Source organism: Ziziphus jujuba, chromosome 1 (genome assembly GCF_031755915.1).
Source record: "Ziziphus jujuba cultivar Dongzao chromosome 1, ASM3175591v1".
Lineage (NCBI taxonomy): Eukaryota > Viridiplantae > Streptophyta > Magnoliopsida > Rosales > Rhamnaceae > Ziziphus > Ziziphus jujuba.
The window spans coordinates 17,383,704-17,407,099 of record NC_083379.1 but is presented as its reverse complement, the minus strand read 5'-3'; the positions used below and the strand labels follow the sequence as shown (position 1 = coordinate 17,407,099).

General features: G+C 34.3%; 1 protein-coding gene across 1 annotated transcript; it reads right to left on the bottom strand.

The window, feature by feature from the left end:
* Window positions 1-18,678: 18,678 nt before the first annotated feature.
* Window positions 18,679-22,968, bottom strand: LOC107420755 (cysteine-rich receptor-like protein kinase 10). The gene is made up of 7 exons (XM_016029796.4): window positions 21,983-22,968; window positions 20,555-20,692; window positions 20,343-20,461; window positions 20,026-20,236; window positions 19,646-19,883; window positions 19,376-19,526; window positions 18,679-19,264 (listed from the first exon to the last, which is right to left on the bottom strand). Exons 1-7 carry the CDS (start codon window positions 22,785-22,787, stop codon window positions 18,938-18,940), a joined length of 1,989 nt encoding a protein of 662 aa, XP_015885282.3. The 5' UTR covers window positions 22,788-22,968; the 3' UTR covers window positions 18,679-18,937.
* Window positions 22,969-23,396: the final 428 nt, after the last annotated feature.

Here is a 23,396-nt window from a genome sequence, read left to right as displayed (position 1 = left end):
AAATATGTACAATGTCCAATCTACTTTTCCAAAATCAAATTTTTTTCAAAATGATTAAAACATCAATTCAACTACCAAAATATTTAAATACCAAGATTCACAATTTCACTATGAATTCATCAGTATTTAAAACCACTTACAATCCTGTCATTCACATGAAATGATAACACATATATATAAAAGCAAATATTCACTTAAGCATGAAATTACCAGTTAAATCAAATCATGCATTATCATATTCAAACTATCTATATATATATATATATATTATATACCAGCATGCACAAATTCATTTAAAAATATAACCACTCACAAGTAATGTTGATGCTTACTGCTACTCCGTAGAATCGTTTTCCGGCTCAATATGGATGTTTGTAATATAATATTTCTTTTTAAAGTCTGATAAATCAAATCCAAGACATTGATATCTACCAATGTCTTAAAATAATTTATACAACTATAAAATTATGTAAGTGGGATACTAAGTGGTCCAATTTTACAGCGAGCCCTTAGGATCCGGTGTCCAAAATTGGGATTTTTCATTCGAAGATCAATTTTATAAAATCAAACCTTCCATTGGGTTCTATTAATATCTAATTACACTAACCAAACTTTAATTTTGTCCAATCTGTCTAAATGTTTTTCAAACATAGTCCAAATTTATTAGTATTGAACCAATTGATCCAATAACAGAAAAATTATCAAATGTCCAAAATTTACAAATTTTATATCAATGGAAAATTCAAGAGATGAGAAATACAATGGTATGCTTACCTTGGTCCAAAAGGGTCATCGGTTGCCAGAAAACTCATCGAAATGTTTAAACAAATTTTCGTTGATGGATCCCTCAAACGGTGAAGAATCCTAGCAAATGGAGACTGGAAATGATTTAAGTGGTCTAAAGTTGGGGACGGGGTGTGTAGGTCAGCCTAAAATGGCCAAAATTCCAGCCAATCCATTAAAGATCCACAATAATGCCACCGTGACTTCATCGGCTAAATTCGGGTGTGTTCAATGGAGTTAGGTAGTGAAATTTTAGTATTTTTTTCAATGGTGAGATGGGCTTTCTAGTGGTCCCAACATATGTAGTTGCTAGTGGTTAGAAAGTGAGAAAATGATGGTGACCTAGTTGGTGGTTTGGTTAAACCTAGTTCAAGTTCTTGGGCCTGTGGAAAGCCCTCTCAGTTTTTTAGGATAAAATGGATATTTTAGATTTTTTTTTTATTTTTTTACTACTGGACGCACTCTTTAACACTTATGTAGGGCCTTGGGCCACTAAAGACGAAAATACGAGACTAATTTGGACACTGATATAATACTGATGTTTAAAACTTTCTAGAACCATAACTTTTTAATCGTAATTTGGAATTTGGCATGCCATCTTTACATGAACTCGTATCAACTAGCTCTATAAAATGGTTCATTAGCCAAAGCAAAACCTTGACTATAGAAAAAGTCAACTCAGGACCTAGATACGGTCTACTTAATCAAGCCCGATTAAACTTATACAATAAAGTTATTTTGGTGCGGATTGTTACATTTTGACTACCGATATCACCAAACTGCTAGTGGTCAACCTGTTCTAAATCTCTTTGTTCCCACAAAAGCTTTTTTTAGGTGACCATTCATTAGACCTCCTCTTCTTCTGATGGATTGACAAATAGCACACTTCCTTCAACCTCTTCCCTTAACCATGGCTAGGTTTTTGAAACTTCACTTTCTAGATACATGATTCATCATACTCCAGAATTAGTAAAATTTGCCAACTGCTCATATTTAAATTGTATCCATATGTCATCCCCATTAGCCTCGTCTGGAAAGAAACCTATTAGGATTGGGTTTTCCATCATAATATCAACACTAAACTTTAAACAAGGACTTGTCACCACAAATCTCAATGATAGTAGCACCTTCTCCCTTCCTACCTACATCTATATCTTACACCTAATTTACCCTTAAATAAAATTAAATAGATATACTACAAATTGTTACCACTAATTCCCTTTAAAATTGATAAACCTCATTCAATTGCCCTAATCCCCTATCACTGTTATAGGGGTTTGCCAACTGGCCCATCTAGGGGTTTGCCAATTAGCCAATCACATTATAGTCATTCATTGCAGCCGCATGTTTTGTTTATCATTCATTTTCATTCAGATTATATAATTTGAATGGAATAAGATAAGTTTGGTATATAGAATCCGGAAAGCTTATATAATTTGGATAACTTATTGTGGTATGCAAATGCAAAAGGGTTCAAATCATATAGTTTATATAATTTGGATAAAACATATATCTCTGGTATACAAAATTAGGAAGAATTCAAATCGTTTGGATTATATATATTGAATTACTAATTCACGTATCATTTGTTTTCGTTCAAATTATATATGCCGGATAGAACTAGATATATTCGATAACTAGAACCTAGACAATTTTAAATTGTCTGAGTTATGTATAGTGGACAACTACATATATCATTGACACAATTATTTTCTCCTATATATAGAACCCCATACCTATTCATAGTGTTCGAGAGATACTATATCAAAACACTTCAAAGTATATATAACGAAAATTAAAAAAAATTGAAATGAAGAAAAAATAGTTCAAAAAGTGAAAAAAAAAAGAGACAAAGAATATAGAAAAAACAAATAAAAGGTAAAAACTAAATACTTGCATTTTCAAGTTGAAAGAAATCACTTACCAATATATTTGTGTATTTTTTTCCTTTTTGGTCACTAAACTTTATTGTCGCTAGGGTTTATTACTCTTTTTACAACTCCATTATAATATACATAATAATTTATTTTATTTTGTTTATGTGCTTAAATATAATTATAACCTTATAAAAAATATTTTTAAAATATTATAAAATAATTAAAAATATAATATAGTTATTAAGTTTTAAAGTGTTAACAGAAGCATCCAATTTTAAAAGGAATAAATAAAATATTTCCAAACTACAATTTAGTACTCTGAAAGTGTCATACTAGTCCTAATTGCCGGCTATCCAAAATTTGCCTCCTATTACGAAACAATGAAACGAGCCACCAAGTAGGCAGCAGTCAAAGTATACCACTTTACTCCGCTAAAATTGATTTCAACAAACTTTTTATCAACCAAGTGGGAAAGGGACACCTCAGTTCCTACTTGCATTTTTCCGTCGTGTGGACAAATATTTAAAGCGGTTTTCATTGATAATGGTGCACAATGGTCCCACTAGTATCTAGTACGTGTCTCACATTTCCTTGAGGGTGTGTTTGTTTTACCGGACTGGCCAGGTCAGGATAGGATTGTGTCCCAGTTCGGTGTTTGGTAACAACATTTACTGTATGGGACAACTTGACCTATACAGTGAATGAGTCCCACTTCAGTAGGACTAAACTGACCCATCCCCCCCTCTGGGTCAGTTTTGTCCCAAAGTCACCGTCCCATTCTCGTCTCTCTCGCTGGTGTCTCTCACCAAAGAAAGTCCACCACATTGTGCGTCTCCTGTGATTGATCGTATCTCTCCCGGTGAACCGTCCTCTCTCTCTCTCTCTCTCTATCTCTCAGATTCACACTCTATCAATCTCGACTAGTTTTTGAAATCTTCGCACTTACAGCCGAATTCGCACCCATGCCGTAAACCTAGCACCCACGCCGTTATCTCTCGATTGGCACTCTCTCTTGACTTGCTTCTCTCTCTCCTTTTTCAGGTTTGTTCTTTCCTCTTTCTAACTCTCTCTCTCTAGATCGAAACCTCTGATGATGGTATCTGTTTTTACGTTTTTTTTTTTTTCTTTTAGGGACTTCAATGTTATGGTTTTGTGTTAATGCGTTAAGTTTCTATTTCATTTTATATTTTGAGGTTCTTAAATGGTTGTTTTGGATCTTTTATTTAGTTGACATATGTTGATGTGTTGAAGAAGCCTGTTTGATTTGTGTGTTCTATTTTGTTTTTGGATTGAATGTTTTAATTTCATTTCTATTCTAGGGTATGCTTTTCTTGTAATGCTTATGATATTTTGTTTCTCTTGGATTTGGGGTGTAAGAAAATATTATTTATCTGCTACACACACATTTTCGTTCTTTCAATGCATATACTATGTGATACACATCTTCAATGGCTGAGAAACCATTCATGGATTTTGTTTTTGATTGCTATATATATATATATATTTTTTTTTTAATGGAAATTTTGGTTGCTACTTTTTATCAGCCTTTGTCTAGATATTTAAGTAAGACCTATTCCGTGCCCTGTTCTTTAAGGACATGTAGAAAAATATTATGGGAATAAAATGTGTAGTAGAAGGAAAATTATGGGAATAATATATATGTGTATATATATATATATATTTTTCTACATGTAGCAGAGCCCTTGTCAAATGTCTTTAAAATGTGTAGTAGAAGGAAAATTATACATTTAGAATGCTATTGAAGTTGTAGATGTGCATATATCAAATTGGTTTTTTAGGAGGCCTACTATTGATGATGATGCATGCCTTAATAGAAGTGCATATAGAATCATTACTTGGTTTTGAAGTGGTAATAGGTATCACTTCAGAATTCGTTTGTCTTAGCTTGGTTTATACTTGTCTTGATGCCTAGCTAAATCATTGATGGAATAGCTCAATAATGCTAATCAATATATTTTCAGTTAAAAAAATATCAATCAATATATATTGATTGCTATTTTCTATTGATGGAATAGCTCAATGATGATGATAAGTGTGTATGGACTAAGGATCTATTGAATGCTTGCATGGATGCTCAAGTAGACTTTTTAGATTTGCTACTGTGGATTCTGTTTCTTCTTAGCTTTTTATTCCTTTGTGTTACTTCTTTTTGTTACAGACTAACAAAAATAGAAAGCCATGGGGAAGCATTAATTATCACCTGTAGAGGCTTACCAGAGGAAGGAAGTAATTTTGGTTATGTAGAAAACCATATTTAAACTTGATTAATGCTTGTCTGAGGTGGTTATTTTCAGAAGGGCTTAACAATGAATATTTACATGTCAAATTCCATTTCATGAAGAGATGAATATTTTAGATAATTTTGGAACAAATATATTGCAGTTTAGTTTGGCAAATCTTGCCAAGAATATAAGAATAACATGTTATCTCAGAGTCTAATTATGCATGTAAAGGCAATTATGCATGTAAAAATGTATAATATTTACAATTCTAGTTATAAATACCATTAAATTATTTTTATTTTTAGTTCGTTGTTATTTATGACGTACTATGTTATAATTTAATTTTAATTTATTTTTAAAATTCTATATTAATATAATTTGTGGATGTAAAGAAAATATTAAAATTTTGTATATAAATAAAATATATAAGTTTACAACTTTAATTAAATATAATATTTTTTGTAAATATAAATATAATTTTTATTTCACTTAAAAAAATAAATAAATAATTACAAAATAATTCAGTCCAGTCCAATTCTGCACCAGACATGGAATAACTAGTACACCATTCAGTCTGGACCTTTGCCAAGCATAGGACTACACTATTCTATCCCATCCGATCCTGTCTGATCCGGATCTGTCCTATCCGATCCTGTCCGATCTGAACTTGTTCTGCGTACAAACACACTCTAAGAACATATAGTCCTCTTTACATTAAAAAAACATAATTTTCAAAATAAAAATCATTTTGAAACTTTTTAATAAGAAGTGAAATTTTTGATTAGCCATGCTAGAACAAATGGGCAAAACAGTCAACAACAGTTTTTTTCTATGATAACTGGCTAACATAGATCTTATGAAAATCGGTTGCACTCTGTATATTTGATGAACTAAGATTTATAGAATTTATTCTAAAGCGTATTTTTTAAAAGGTGCTCTAATAATATTTTTTATTTTTATTTTTTTACAAGCATTTATTATTCTACTTATACAATTTATATATATATATATATATTATTTCTCAAATATTATAATAATGATATAAAAACTTGTGTTATATTATATTAAAATAATAAAATATTTAAAATATGAAGTAAATTTGACTTTCAATTTTTGAAGATCACTTTTTATTTTAAAAAGTTAAAATAAATAGTTCATTGAACTTTTTTTTTTTTAATTTAATTATTTAAAATAAAGAGCATATGATATTTAAGGAGTCCTTTGGATGCTTTTATTCTCTATTTTAAAAATAGATTATCAAAAATAGATTGATTTTAAAAAATAAAGAAACTAAGAACCTGTTGAAGATACTTTTACAAAACCAAACCCACATTATAGAAGAAAAAGTAATGACTCTTTAAAATAAAGAAGAGAAGTTTTTTAAAGTGTATTGGATATAAAATCCATGAACATTCATTTAGGAGGAATAGATATTTGACTATTCAATATACAATATGTATTCACATGAAATCTGAGTTGGTGCACACAGCCAACCCGACAATTAATGCCATGTACCTTATTAATAAACATCTTTTAAAAAAAAAAAAATTAAGGTCGTTCTTAATCTCAACACCGTTTTTAATATAATTGAGGTCCAAGGTTGCCATCATCATATTCAATCTGGAGAAGCTCTTTGCTAAAACCTAAATCAAAGCCAATATTGTCTCTTAAGGGGCTTTTGGTTTTGAGTTTGTTGGATTGAGAACAAGAAAAAAACTATTCCATTTTCATGAATCCTTATAAGAAAGGACGTCCATTAAAAGTGGCAGGTTTAGATTCAGTGACATATACACATTGTCACAGGTCTAAAATTCAATGTTAAATTTTGAACCACTGTGCGGCCTAAGGATCTCTTCCTTAGTTAGCCTACTCGAACACTCACTCACGATTGAGGTTCTCACACACACGCACAAGAGTCTCAAAGCAATCACAAAGCAATAGCAATACAATGCACACACAATATTTACGGGGTCACCCCCAACCTTTTCATTACTCAATAAGAACAAGGAAACCGACCAAGAACCATGCAAGGATCACCACATTCCTCTCTTGGTGTCTCAAGCATGGCTCTAGCAATACAAACACCAAAACTTGTAGTTAACAACCTAAATGCCTTGGGTATGCTGGACCATCAAAACTAAGCCACCTGGCCTTGCAGTTGCCTCCCTTAACTGCCTATGACATGCTGTCACATGCCACCATGCGCCACATCTAGGGACAAGATCACCAACACCCTTGGATGTAGGCCACTAAGACACCCAGTAGGTCTAACCACCCATAACTGCTGGAAACCGCTCATCCATGTCAGCCAAGACACACACACACAACCGTTCCATAGCCTGCCTGCATGCACGCCATGCAACCACTAGCCCACGCCCAAGCAAGGCTACGCGCCAACACTTCGTACCCCTGCGCAGGCGCGCTAACACCAGCCCACGCATGTGTCAGGCGCTGCCACCCACGTTCGCCCGCGCGCCTACATGCTCCACACGCCTGCATCAAGCGCTACCCATGCGCCTGACACTCATCTCTGTGTGCGCCCCCGACGTGCTCCACATGCCTGCCCGAAGCCACACAGCTGCACGATCCCTTGCACACGCACGCATGCATGTTAGCCCTTGCAGTGTGCGTGGGCCACGCTGTACCCTGGCACCACTCCATGCCAGCACTTAACCAACCCGCACATCTGCCATGCACTGGCAACATGCCATCCACTAAGGCACGCTGCGCATCAACCCATGGCGTGCCTTGCTGTGCACCAACACAGTACATCACCGTACCTTGCTTGCCAAGGTTGTGCCCATCACAAACACACCCACTCTCACCTTGGCATGGTGTAAGACCAACCATGCCTTGGCCAAGCCGAGGGGCTAAGGGCCTGACACATCCTTTTTTACTTAATTGTTTTCCTAATTCAAGAAATAAATTTAAATCAGAAAACAACTAGAAAACAAAAACCATGGCTGCTGTTCATTGAGATTCCTTTTCTATTTTTCCTATTACAATTTACTTGGCTTTGTGTTGTTCCCCTGAAAATCTCTTAGAATATGATGGAATCCGGGTATATATATTTCATTGAAATCTATAATTTTTCTTCTATGATGATTTGAAATTGTAAAGCAACAAAGGTGTAGACAACTAGAAAACAAACTCTAGAGCAAAAAAAGAAACAGAAAAAAATAGAAGATACAAAGATTAGAGAGAGGAAGATAGATGATTAAGAGGGAAAAAAAAAAAAAGACAGATGAAGAGAGAATTAAGATGGATTGTGGGCATAACACAAAAAACCCAAGGCGTTCTTTCAGTGCTAGCAACCAATCCATTCCATTTCTTTGGTGGATTTGTGAAGAATCATGAAAGCAAAGTAATGATGTTAAACTTGCTGATTTGTCCAGAATCTTATGTGTTAAAAATAGGATATATATTACTACCTAATTTACTATGTGTACCATCTCAGATTCCATGTTGATACATATTGTATGAATAATTTCTCGAACAACAATTGTGAAAAAGAGTTAATTAAAATATTATAAACCCATATGGGATGAGAAGGAATATGGATTGGTGATAAAAAAAAATGTTTGCTCTGTGTTATAGAAAAGATAGAGAGAAAAAGAAACCCTAAGAGAACCAAGAAAAACAGAGAGAAAAAGAAAGAGAAATGCATTGTAAATTTTCTGGAATTTTTCTAATAAGGATTTCATTGATTTAGCTGCTTGTTATACAAGCTAAACATACGCATACTAGTTTCTAGAACTTAAATGACTCAGCTTAACCACTTTACAACAGACAAGCCAGCTCAGCACTTACTTATAACAAACACAAGACTTGTACCGAAGCTTTACAATATTCCCCCTCAAACTCATTTTGGCTAAGAAAGATCAAACAAACTTGAGTTTGAACAATAGCATTCCCCCTTACATCTAAAAACAAAGGAAATTAGATAGTATTAACAACTTTTAATTTTGATTTCAAATACAAGAATCTCGGAAGTGATTAAAGGTTTGGTAAAAACATCAGCAACTTATTCCTTAATTGTAACATATCAACTTCAAGAGATATATCCAACACTTTTGTCTTTCACAAAGTGAATGTCTATTTCATTATGTTTAGTCCTCTAACGTAGAATAGGATTTATAGCTAGAGTAGTTGTTCTCAAACTATATATCCATACCACTGGTGTTGGCAAACATAGCTGTAATTCTTCAAGACAATTTTGTAACCAGCATAATTCTGAAGTAACATGAGCCAATGCCCTGTATACATAGGCATTATTTGCCTTGTTGTCTTAAGCTTGCTCATCCATGTTAGTCAAGCTCAAGAATTGCCTACTTACAGCTATCACACCTCCACAAATTCCATAACCAGCATTATAACTTCAAATTCCACCTACCAATCCAATCTCAATCTCCTTCTCTCTTCTTTTACCTTCAATGCTACCACAGCAGAAAATGGCTTCTACAACACCTTCATCAATGACACTCCTGATGCAGTCATATGATAGTTTCTTTTCCATGGTGACGTTAGCCCCACTGTTTGTCGAGATTGAGTAGCCAAAACGTCCAAAGAGATCCTCCAACAATGCCGTTGGAAAAAGAGGCGGTAATTTGGTAGGACAAGTACTTGATTCATTACGACTCTAACTCCATCCCTAAACTAGGGGTTATCCTGATGATGTCATTGTCGAGCACTCAAAATGTTTTGAAGCATGATCAATTCGAAGAGTTGTTGGCTAGTGTTATGGATTCATTAGCAACAAGAGCTGTGAATTCTGAGTCAGCCAAGAAGTTCGCAACGAAGGAAGAGAATTTGACCAATTGGTAGACGTTGGGCAGCCTAGTCTAATACATGTCAAACTTGAGGGCTCATGAATGCAACATGTGTTTAAAGAGAGCCATTGCCACTTTTCCATTGAGCCAAGTTGGGAAGCAAGGTGGGAGGAGCCTACTGCCTAGCTGTTTCATCAGACATGAGTGTACCTTTCTACAACGCCATTGAATCACATTCTCTTCTTAATTTAAGAATTTCAAAATTTTTTTTAATATCAAAACATTAGGCAGCGTTTTTTACATCAAAAGTGTCACCTATTTTCCATTTTTTGAAAATTTAAGCGTGTATTTCAATATTTAAATGCATATTTCAAACCCTTTTCTTTTCAAAAACTACATCAAGTACAAGCCCTAATAAATGTTAGTTTTGGGAGCAATCTAAAAAAGAGTTGAAAAGTGGGGTTTTTGGGTTCACCTTTTCTTTGCCATTGCCACCATCGGGAAGCTAGATTTCTCTTTGTCATCATCACCATTAGCTCAGTTTCTTCTTCCTTCATCATCATCACCATTAGTTGGGTTTCTTCTTTCTTTGTTGCTGTCGGTGACCTGTGTTGTTTCATTTTAAATGCAAGTTAGCTAGGTTTTTTCTTTCCTTTGTTACCACAGGTTAGGTGGGTTTGTCTTGTTACTTGCTCATTGCTATTTGCTGTATTACATGGGTTGCATGTGGAAAAAGCTTAGGTCGTCGGTTATTCTTGAAATTTAAACAGTGGGCTTTCTTAATCTTGCTTTGGTTGATATTTTGTTTGCAATTTTAGGGTTTAGGTTGGATTTGCTTAGATTGATATGGAAATGGATAAGTCATGGATAACAAAAGATAAAACATCAAATGAATTTGCTTAGGGTGTGAAGGAATTTTCAAAATTTAGCATGAAGAATGCAAATTATTGTAATGCTATACGGTATCCTTGCATGAAATGTGGGAATATGGAAATCCATACTATTAAGTATATTAAATTATATGCAGTAGTAATATGGTAATAAAATTATGGAAAAAATGATATGATAAAGAAATTTTGAAATAATTGTAAAGATAGTATTTATAGTTGTCAGATATATATAATTTTTGTAATTTAATAACCATAGATGACTATTCTTTACAAATTTTTTTTATCAAAATTTTGATAACCAATTATATGTTAGTTTTTTTAATGGTGTTAAATTTATATTTTCCTATTTTCATGATAAACTAAACCATTTAAAAAATATCAAATCATAAATACTAAAATTTTAATAAAAAAGTTTAATAACTCTAAATTTATCCTTTTTTTAATTTGTCTCTTAACATATTAGTCCTATATACATTATATTCCATTATAGCGGTAAAAAGTGCCCAGTTATTATTATTCATCCAAAAAAAAAAAAAAAAGAGGCCTATTTGTTATTAATAATTATTATCTTTTTATATTAATAATTAATATCTATTACTGCCAAAAGAATGTTTGCGTGCATGTTAATTTTAGTCGGGACTCGGGATATGTATTAGGAGCTTCTTCTTATGGGCAGGAAATGTCAGATGTGTAATGGTGGGGCGACTGGAGCACTATTATCACGAAAAACCCAGTTCAAGTATTTATTTCATAGCATGGTTTAAAATATCCTAAATTTCTTTGAAAGTTTTTCAAAACTGTCATTTTTTTAAGGTATTGAAATAAAATTTCAGTTCTAAATGAAAATGGATAGAATTTCCATAATATCGTCAAAATTTCCCCAGAAATTTTGTGAAAATATCCACATCAAACTCTTAATAATTTGGTTAAAAAATCTATAATTTCTATAAAAAATTTTGAAATTTCCATGAAATTTCCACTGAAATTTCAAAAATATCCACGGAATTTTTAAATGTTTTTAAAAAAATTCATAAATATTATTGATATTTAGTAAAATGTTTTATCAAATTAACTTCATTGATAATTTTTACCCTTTAATTGCATTTTAAACATTTAATGATATAATAAAATAGAATGAATTGAATTGAATAATAGTAATAAGTTCTATTTATTGAATATCAATAAAGCATAAATACAAATATTATAGATTATATTTTTAAACTTGAAAAATTTTATTGTCGAGAATATCTGTTTTACAAATGTGGGTAAATAGATGATGAAACATATACATGGAGATGTCACAACAAGAAGATGATTCGATTTCTATGAATTTTGGATCAATAAGGATTGAAAGTAATTTTCATAATCCTTATTTTATGGATATTTATGGAATATCATCAAGTTGCAACTCATGGATACCATCTCAAACTCAACCATTAGAGAGTAGTAGTTATGCACATAGTCAACCAATAATGGAAGATCGATATGGTTGGTATATTAATAGTTACATGCAAGATTATCTAGGAGATATATCTTTTCATAATTATTTTTCATATTTCACATTTTAAAATCAAAATGAGGAAGAAACCAATAATTTTCAACCACTTAGAAGTTCTATGTGGTATTAAGATGATATTTATGAACTATAATATAATTGTAATAATCGTTTTATATATTCTAGTTAATATATAATTTTATCATATATGTATTTGTTGATATATTTTTATTAATAATAATTTATCTATGGTCATTAATGCTTATTATAAATTAACGCACTAAGAAGAATATAACATCTGTTCAATATTTTATCAAGTTTTATAATCAATTTGATAATTGATGGTTTAAATAAATTAATTCTAAAGTTTAATAAAAGTTTCCATTTTTTAAAACAAATTTCCATCATTTTTTATAATTATTTATCGATATTCAATATTATTACATATTTCTATGGAAATTTTTATATTTTAAGCTCTCGATATTTCTATTGATACCTATTTTTTGAACATTGTTTCCGAAAAACACAGTAAAAATTTTAAAAATTATTCTTTTAAAATGTTTATTAATGTATGTATAATAAATAATTTATTAATTTATTATTAAATAAATATTTATTAAGTTTAAAAAATTATATTATTTTTGTTAAATAGTTTTATTAATTATATAATATATACTAATAAAGAAAAATACCAATTAAATTTGATTAAATTTATAATTATGACATTAATCACTGTTTAATTAATAAATAAAAAAACTATTAATACAGAGAAATTCATCTTATGCAAAAATCTATTAATGTAAAAAATCTCACAAATAAATCCAAAGGCTAATTATTTCAATTTTTTTTTTTAACATATTGGAAAAAGTAAAAGAACTTTAGATGCATATTTAGGGGGCGAAAAAAAAGCTAAATTGAAAAATAAATAAAAGTTATTAAATAATTTTTTTATTATATATAATAAATTATATATATTATTTATTATTTACAACTTTAATTAATTATTAATTTATATATTCAATGAATTTTAAAAGATGTTTTAAAAATTATTACTTAATAATTTTGTTTATTTAGTAAAAATATTTATTTATTAAAATTTTATTGTAGGACTTCGTTTAGATATATATATATATATATATATTTTTGAAAGTAATGAGAAATTTTTGTTTTTATAAAGGAAAGTAATGAGAACAGAAACATCTTTTGGGTAAGAGAAAGGTGGCACATCGTGATGCATGACACAAAAAGGTGTGGGAACAAACATTAATTATTGTAAAGGACTAGTATGCATCGGAGATTAATGACGATGAAAAAAAAGTATATCTACTCCGAAGTATTATAGATAGGAACTGAGTTTTCGCTTTATTTTCTTTTGGTGAATTTCGTAGAAATTGATTCCCAATGGTCTACTTTGACCGCTGGGTTATACTGCTGGCTGGCTTGGTGGCTTGTCTAAGCGTCCCGTCACAATCAATTCTTGGAGACTGGCAAAATTGAAGAGTTAGCAGCTTTCGACGACTTATTTGCTGCTCGCTGCGACATTTTCATAATTGCTACGACTATTATAAATGCATCTCCAATTTACACAATGCCATTATTTTATTTTACAAGATTTTTTTCTTCTTCAAAAGAGATATTGTATATTTTATCCATATCATTTTTTTGTTAAATTTGGCACCAAAACTGCTCTTTGCAAAATTTAAAAAAAAAAAAAAATCTGGTGATACGGTGATTTTTAAACTACTAATCTCTAGAAAATCCTTCCAACAAAACTTTGACAAATGAAAAAAATGATTGGTGTGGATTTTAAAATAGCCAAATTAATTTTATTAATTTTAACCACCAAAAATATTTTTCCTTAATTTAATCTATTATTATTATTATTATTTATTTTAACCACCAAAAAATAAATTTTCCCCAATATAATGATTTTCCTATTTTAATTTAAAAATTTTAGCGCTTGCCAAATTTTTGACAGAATAACCTGGTTCAAGGAGCACAAATATATATATATATATATACCAAAATATACTTTGATATCTTCTATTTTCATCCAGTTTTCAGTAGTTAGGAAACTGTAACATTTTTTATTTATTTATAAATAATACTTTTTAGTATCAAATCTGTAAACTTTTAACGGATTTTGTCAAAAATAGATCGCATGCTACTCACGTGATCTAAAATTGATTTTTTTCTTTTTTCTCAATTTTTTTGAATGAGAAAATTAATTAAAAATCCTAAAATTCTGTACAGCAAGCCCACCATCACCACTATTCAGTAATCTCCAACAAGCCCACCATTCTCAAATTGCCACAAGCTTCCAATTGTTGTACCACCACCACCACTGCCAGCACCGGTGGTGGCAATGCAATAGAATTTCATGTTGGTGGAGTCAAAGCACGGGCATGGAAGGTGTTCTTGCTTTAGTGGTAGAGTTCCTGGTGTCACGTCCCGTGCAAAAGGAGTAAAGACCTTAAGGTTTAACCGGAAGACTCTACACTCTCCATGAAGATACAAGAGGAACCCGGAAGATTCTAGAAGATTCAAGAGCAACCTAGACTTATGTAGATTGGAATCTCTCTAGAATACTCCATGTAAATATCTTGTACATAACCCTAGAACAATCTAGAACCCTAACTAGATAGGTGACATGTGTACATATCTAGAACCTTCATGCATGCCAAGCCCTCTATATAAAGGGTTGGACTCTCTCATTTGTAACACATCCAAGAATCCAAGAATTCCCACATTCACTTGTAAAGCTCTCCTCTAAGCAATATACTTTCATTCTCCCAAACTCTCTTTGTGCTCTAGCTTTCTTTGCTTAGCTTTCTCTTTTAGTGGGCAAAAGGCTTACTTAGTTGCAACAAAGGATCAGAATAGCAACTAAGGCCGCACGGCTTGAAGGGTAAACAAACAAGTCCGTGACAAGTGGTATCAGAGACAAGGTTAAAGCTAGCATCTAGAGCAACATGTCTTCATCAGAGGTTGTGATTGAAGAAGCAAGGGGAAGGGAGGTCATCCCCGAAGCTGCAAGGAAGGGACGTGGGCGTTCAAAGTCGAAGGACGTTCTCACCGCCATGGAGACCAAGGTGGTCAAGGTGGAGTTGGCTGTTGCCGATATGTTGGAGCGGCTTGATTGTGTGGAGCAAGGCATGGAGGAGCTCGATGGTCGTGTGGGTGACCAAGTGGGGGAGCTTAGAGGTACCATGCAAAGCACCAACGAGGCCAACACCGAGGCATGGCGTCATGAAAGCCAAGCTTTCCAAACAAAGGTAATTGAAACCTTGTCCCTTATGCAAGCTCAATTAGATGAGTTTAAGAAGAGTTTAGAGGAAACTCGTGAGGATTGGGCGTTATGCAAGAGAGCTGCAACTAGTGGCACCGTCACTACACAACAAATAGTCTCTACTCCAAGGGTAGATGCTCCTAAGCCCAAGGAGTTTAGTGGGAGAAGGGATGCAAAGGAGTTGGACAACTACATGTGGCATATAGAACGGTACTTCGAGGCATTGGATTTCCAAGACGAGAAGCAAAAGGTAAACACCGCTACCCTCTATCTTACTAATCTTGCTGCGGTATGGTGGCGTAGAAAGCATGAAGAAATGAAGAAAGGCATATGCGCCATCAATTCTTGGGAAGATTTAAAGAGTGAATTGAAGAAACAATTCTATCCCGAGAATGTGGCGAATGAAGCTAGGAAACGCATGAAGGAGTTGAAGCACCAACGATCCATCCGTGAATATGTGGAGCAATTCTCCGGGTTAATGCTCCAAATTCCCAACATGAGTGAGGAGGATCTTCTTTTTAACTTCATGGATGGATTACAACCATGGGCATGTCAAGAGCTTCAACGAAGGGGTGTACAAGACGTCTCAACTGCACTCACTACAGCTGAAACTCTTGTTGAATACAGGCGAGGTGAGTTTTCTAACCCTAAGCCTGAGAATAATTATACTAAAGGTGGGGGAGACAAGTTCTATAAAACTCCCCAAGTAAGGAACATCAAAGAAGGCCACCATTACCTAGCAAATATTGGAAGAAAGGAGCCAAGCCCGAACTAAAGCCAAAGAGAAACTGCTTCCTATGTGACGGTCCCCATTGGGCAAGAGATTGTCCAAAGAGGAAGTCATTAAATGCCATGCTCGAAGAGAGGGAAACTAAAGAGCAAACACAAATAGGTTCCTTACAGCTGTTGAATGCTATCAAGGTTGCTCCTAAGGAGACAAAGAAGAGTGGCCTAATGTTCGTGGAGGCAAAACTCAATGGGGTGCCCACCAAGGCGTTGGTGGACACGGGTGCCTCACATAACTTCCTGTCGGTGGAGGAGGCACAAAGGCTGGGGATTAAAGCAAACCAAGAAAGGGGCTTCGTAAAGGCGGTAAATTCCGATGCGAAGCCGCTCCAAGGAGTTGCTAGAGGTGTGCAAACCACCATCGGGGATTGGGAGGACCAATTGAACCTAACGGTGGTGTCCATGGATGACTACAAGGTTGTCCTTGGTATGGACTTCTTCAACCAAGTAAAGGCTTTCCCACTCCCATTTGCAAGCAAGTTATGCATCATGGATGGGGGAATGACGTGCATGGTGCCTACGGAACAAGCTAGCAAGCGGGAGGCCAAGGTTTTGTCAGCATTGCAAGTTGAGAGGGAGGAGCAAATCAACTTGGCTGCTGCCCAAAAGCCTAGTGAGGATGCCTCAAACCATGCCAAGACATCTCCTAAGGTACAACATGTGCCAAAGGAGTTGCACCAAGGGAGCTTGCGTGCATTGGCTTCAAGTCGTGGAGACGACAAGAGAAAGCACGAAGAGGCTAAGGAAGGGAACTTAGCCAAACCATCACCCCAACAAAACGAGGTACATGACGGGAAGGCACGACGCTATGAAGAGTCACTTCCCATTGTAAGGAAAGGGGGCACGGAGGCCCTAGCGAAAGGTAAGTCAAAAGGGGCACCCTCGACGATAGTGACTTCACCCGCCAAGAGTGTTGAAGCCACACCTGCGGATCGAGTCGGTCAACATAGAGGCATGCCCAACTACACCAAATACTTGGTGAAGGGGAAGGACCTGCCGGATGGTGAAGTAACTGGGGAGCACGAAGATACACAACGGCAACTCAAAGATCACATTCGGTGGGTAAGGAAGAAGGCGCGACGAGGGCGTCGCGAGTTTAGGTGGGGGAGAGTGTCACGTCCCATGCAAAAGGAGTAAAAACCTTGAGGTTTAACCAGAAGACTCTACACTCTCCATGAAGATACAAGAGGAACCCGGAAGATTCTAGAAGATTCAAGAGCAACCTAAACTTATGTAGATTGGAATCTCTCTAGAATACTCCATGTAAATATCTTGTACATAACCCTAGAACAATCTAGAACCCTAACTAGATAGGTGACATGTGTACATATCTAGAACCTTCATGCATGCCAAGCCCTCTATATAAAGGGTTGGACTCTCTCATTTGTAACACATCCAAGAATCCAAGAATTCCCACATTCACTTGTAAAGCTCTCCTCTAAGCAATATACTTTCATTCTCCCAAACTCTCTTTGTGCTCTAGCTTTCTTTGCTTAGCTTTCTCTTTTAGTGGGCAAAAGGCTTACTTAGTTGCAACAAAGGGTCGGAATAGCAACTAAGGCCGCACGGCTTGAAGGGTAAACAAACAAGTCCGTGACACTAGGTTATGGGTTTTAGGCAATATTCGACAGACACTGTTTACCTAGGTCTGATGGCATGTCCCCTGAGTCCGAATTGAGTGGGTGTTTGAATTTTTTTTTATTCCAGTTTAAAGAAATTCTAAAACGGTGAAGGTGAAGAAGATGAAAAATAAAAAGGACGTTGGCTATAAAAAATATATTACTGACGGTAATTTAAGACATAATAGAATAAATATTTAATGTTTACAAAATGGTATCTTCTTTTAAATTTAAATTAAAAAAATCAATTATATTTTAATATCCCCGACTTGCAAGCTTTTGTAATATAAACTTTTAATTTTCCGACTCAGCAATTTAAATGTTAAATTTTTCAATATGTTGTAATTTGTGTCTTTTCAATTTTTTATATATAAGATATTAATTTTATATAAATAATATTAAATTATATCGAATTTTAAATTAAAAAATATTAACTTGTAGAATTTAAAACTAGTTCTAAACTTTTATATTTTGAGTATTTTATAGTTTGAAATTTAATATTATTTAATATTAATTAGGTGACATGCACCAAATTTTTTTTTTTTTTAAATAACGGATATCTAAATGTAAAATATTAAAAAAAAAAGTTTTAGTATTATACTTTAATATCTCATAGTTTGCAAATTAATACACTTTAATACTAATTATGTAAGACAGTTAAATTTTGTAATAAAAAATTAAATACGATTGAAATGGCAACAAATTTAAAAATGATGCTAAAATTGCTGAATAGAAAATTAAAAGTTCTAAATTGTAAAAAAAAAAAAAAAAAGTTAAGGGTATTTAGTACAATTTACCCCTCCCCTCCCCACCGAGCTCCACTCTTCCTCATCAGCCCTTGAATCATATTACATAAGAAATAAAAATGGTAGCATAGCAATTTAACATTGATAAGACCTATTCAACAAAAATCGCTGGCACGACAAATTGCTTGAAGGCGAAGTACTTTTGCATTAACTCTTACCGGTTCATTTCTCAGGGCACTCATGATCAGCATAACATACACATGTACTTACGTTTTGGGTGTTCAAGTTTGCATAATTAGTACAGCTCAAAAAGGCACGCTATTTAAATATCCCTCTTAAAGCTAACTTGAACTACAATTATTTGGTAGCCTTGAATTAATACCGCTTAGACGACGTATACGGAAACATAAATTAGGATTATTACACTCCATAAACTCTCATCATCGCGGGTATAGCTCGGTAATTGATACATCATTGACGGACAATGGAACAGCATTGCTTCCAGACTGATCAAACTCTAGCCCCTTCATTGTCATGTCCGTCTCCGTTGGGATGAAAAATGCTGGCTGTTGAGGCTCTGGCATTGTGACAGAGTAACTATTAAGCATCATAACAATGGATGCCATAGTAGGTCTATCTTCTGGATCTTCTTGAACACATAGTAAACCAAGATGGATACATCTAGCAACTTCATTTTCTGAATAAAATTCTCTAAATGTTGGATCTGTTAACTCCAAGGGTGTTCCTTCCCTCCAAAGTTTCCAAGCCTGCAAATATTTGTCACTCACTTTGTTTAATACTCAAGCTTGTAACTATATTTTGGATTTGGTCAGGAAGAAAACAGATTATTTCAGTAAATGTTAAATGTTCAAACTTACATAGCTCAAGAGGTCCACAGCACGGTCTGATTGATAGAAACTACTGTTCCTTTTTCCACTTATAATCTCCAAAATTAAGACGCCAAAACTATACACATCAGACTTAACAGAGAACTGTCCGTGCATTGCATATTCTGGAGACATATAACCACTGCATACAAGAAATACACAATAAGACATTGTTGGTGAAGCTTTTTGTATTCATAATTCTGTTCTGGAGACAAATATCAATGACTTGTAATTTTTAGTGCAACGATTAGTTGAACTTACTATGTTCCAACAATTCTACTTGTATCTCCTCGAGTTTGATCAACTCTGAAAATTCTTGCCATACCAAAATCTGAAATTTTTGGGTTCATTTCAGCATCTAACAATATATTACTTGGTTTGAGATCTCGGTGTATAATCTTAAGCCGAGAATCTTCATGAAGATATAGAATTCCTCGTGCAATTCCTCCTATTAGCTTGTAACGTTTTGACCAATCCAATTGCTTTTGTTTCTCAGGGTCTGCACATTCAGCAGAAAATATTCATGCCCAACACAAGAGCATTGTTCAGATACATACCAAAGTAATAACATTCAGTTTGAACATACATATTATTCACTCCTAGAGGCATTAGATTAAAGGCACATGCTTAGGAGGACATACCGTATAGAAAATGGTCCAAGCTTTTGTTTGGCACAAATTCATAAACAAGCAACTTCTCTTCTCCTTCCAAAACAAATCCTAACAATCTTGCAAGATTTCTGTGCTGAAGCTTGGCTACCACTACAACTTCATTCTTGAATTCTTCGGCACCTTGAACAGAACCTTTTGAGAGCCTCTTCACAGCTATTTCTTGTCCATTAGGAAGTGTACCCTGAAAATGCACTTCAACCAGTCGTTAGAAGGATCTGCTATATTTCTTGGCTTTTGAAAGCACAAGCTTCTGATGATTATTCATACTCATGAACCTAATTGCATACCTTGTAAACCTCTCCAAATCCTCCTTCACCTAACTTGTTATCAACAGAGAACTTGCTTGTGGCAGCTTCAATCGTTGGGAAGTCAAATTGCAAGGAGTCTGCAGTTGTAATATCATTCTCTGATACAACCAAACCGAGTGAGCTTAAAACACTAAACACAATTAAATAAGATATCATTTTAAGCTGATGCCAAATTAATTATTATTCATTACCATTTTCCGGCTTTCCAGCATTGCGCTTCTTTTTTGCGCCCCTAACTATCAAATAGTAGCCCAAGATGAAAAGTAGAACAGAAACTGCAATTGGTACAGCAATAGCCACAATTGTTCCCGTTGAGATTTTACTTTTTCCTGCAAAACCAATTGTGTTAATCAGTCTGCATACCTTGGATTAAAATCTCTTGGTCATTAGTATAAAACAAGTAAAGAAAGTTAATATAGGAAAGGAAAAGAATAAATTCAAGAAGACTATTAGGAAATTCACACTTGCATAAGTTGGAAGTTGGAAGCAGCAAGCAGCAAGAAACAAGATATTAATATGATTAAGAATCTCTTTGGAAGTTGGAAGCAGCAAGCAGCAAGAAACAAGATATTAATATGAATAAGAATCTCTTTTCTGCTCTATCTTTTACTGCCTTTTGAAAAACGTATTCTAAAATCCAATTGCGCCTTTATTGTGTTCTTTTGAATTGCTTTCTATAATACATATGCAGTAGAAGCAAATTTTACGAAATGCTGTTGACATTTAATATAGCCCGACCAAACATCAAGGACTTGTGACCACTAACCAAACCTCAGATTTCTACTTACAAGAATGGAACGTTGTTGTGTTTGAAGGTGTAATTAATCCTAGATTACTTGTACGCCTTTTTTTTCCCCCCCTGAAAAGTAATCCTAGTAAGTTAATCGAAGTACATAGCTTAATTATGTACAATACAAATGTTATATTTACTCTTACGAATACCATGGTTAATTTAGATATTTTGGGGGTTTCCTCGTGAAGATACCTGAGACCTTTAATTAAGTGATCACATAGAATGGAAGCACAACACAGAAAAAAATAATAATAATAATAATAAAAAGAAGAAAAAAATTAAAAAAAAAGGTGTCCACATAGGGAAGACGATATTTTAAATTTTGTAGGCATGTGAAACGTGTCTCATTATTTCTTTTTGAAAAGTCCTCATTAGATGTTTTTGAAGGGCAAATTTAGAGGGGAGGGCGTCCAATTAACGACACAAAACACTGACAAATTAAAGAATGGACAGTTTATTCCATAATATATATACATATATTTGCTAAAATTACTCCATAATATATTATTATCTTGGATTGAATTCTTTTGTACATTATTATTATTATTATTATTATTATTATTGTTGTTGTTATTATTTTTAGTGCAAATACTAGTACATTATTTTTGGTTGCTTGGACAGTGCTTTCAATGACCGTCTACCAACTACTTAAAGGGAACGATAGTTGATACATCACCTCTCGGCAGTCCCATTGGTATGTACGGAGGTCATGATTTGCGAAAGTAGTGGATTTAAAAAGTAATAATAATAATTAATTATATTTGGTTTTAGCACTGCATATTAAACAATAAAATATTTAAGACAGAATGTGGTGGAGGATCTATACCTTTGGGCGATGAAGGAGTAGGCTGAGTAGATGGAGATGGAGATGGAGAGGGAGATGGAGAGGGCGATACAGACTGGTTGTAAAACGGATAAAGTTCGTATCTAACATTGCAACTGGGAAACAGAACTCTAGCACCTTGCCTGTCGCTGAATCTGTGAAGGCGTTCGGTGGCATTTGTAAGGCATCTACTGCAATCTGCAGCCGACAGGTCCGGCGTGCACTGCACCAGGCAGTACACCCTTTGAAACCCACTAACATATGCATCTTTAGTCGCAAATTTTTTCTGCCCACCATTTGCGGCCTCAGCAGAAGCCGCCTTCATGGTGGTGTTAAGGACTCCATTAAACCGAACTGGGTCGGTGATGTTTGCGGTATTGATAAGAGCAATTCTAGGCAATACGTCCACGGTGCCGAAAAAAGAGCGGTTGGAGTAGCGCAATTGGCACTCATCGTACCATATTATGTTCTCTTTCTCCATCGGACACTTTTGCAAAGCATCTTTGGTAGCGGTGGCGACGCAGTCTCGACAGGCGGTGGCGTTGACGTCTCCACGGCAAAGGAAGAGCCCATGGACGGAGGTAGAGGGATTTTGGCCCGCGGTTGCGTTGTAGAATTCACGGGTGGAGTTGGAGGAAAGGAAAGAGAGGAGGTGATTGAAATTTGTTTGGTAGACGCTGTTGGGTGTGAAAGTTGTTGTGTTTGTGCAGTTGTGATAGAGGTAAGTAGGTGCAGCTTCACTTTTAGTCCCCACCCAAATAAGAAAACAGAGGAACAGAAAGGTGAAGGACATGTTGAAGTAAAGCATTTTGGTATTCAGAGGCTATACGGAGAAAAGGTTAGAATCTATGAGTGACTCAGTTTTGTGGTTCGGAGACATGAATATGATGATGATGAAAACGATGAGCAGGAAGTGATTAGTAAAGATGGACATCATATGTTTGTTGCCCTGGTTGAAAGGGTTTGTTTGCTTGACTTGACGCCATAAGGTAATAAAAGCGATTAGGTTTCGTGTAGCTAGTGGTCATTTACTTATGCGTAACGTTTGTTGAATGGGGCCCACAGGTGGAGAAGGTCCACACCTAGTGAGAACATGATACTGGAATTCAATTGAGTTTCGGCCAATTACCGTAGAGATCAATTTGAAAATTCTAAGAGTCAATGGATGTGGAGACCATTTTACACGATCTGGGTCATGGCCATTATAATTTCAGTGGGTATGGTTCGGTGTCAAATAAACTCTAACGTAGCATACTTTTCTCATGGGACCCCTTTTTTTTGTTTTATTTTGATTTTTCTTTTCTTTTCTTTTTTTTTTTTTTTCCCCTTGCTAAAAAACAAAAATTCTGGGATCTTAGTTATACTACCGGCAACTCAAGCTATTGAATAATTTCTTACTTCTACAAAGACAATATTT

What these genes read in the sequence shown, in the direction of transcription:
- LOC107420755 (XM_016029796.4), bottom strand. Translation starts at nt 22,787, where the DNA reads ATGCTTTACTTCAACATGTCCTTCACCTTTCTGTTCCTCTGTTTTCTT. An exon ending in CTTGGACCATTTTCTATACG is followed by an intron (nt 19,884 to 20,025) that starts GTATGTCCTCCT and finishes CTGAATGTGCAG; the next exon opens with ACCCTGAGAAACAAAAGCAA. An exon ending in CTGTGGACCTCTTGAGCTAT is followed by an intron (nt 19,265 to 19,375) that starts GTAAGTTTGAAC and finishes AAATATTTGCAG; the next exon opens with GCTTGGAAACTTTGGAGGGA.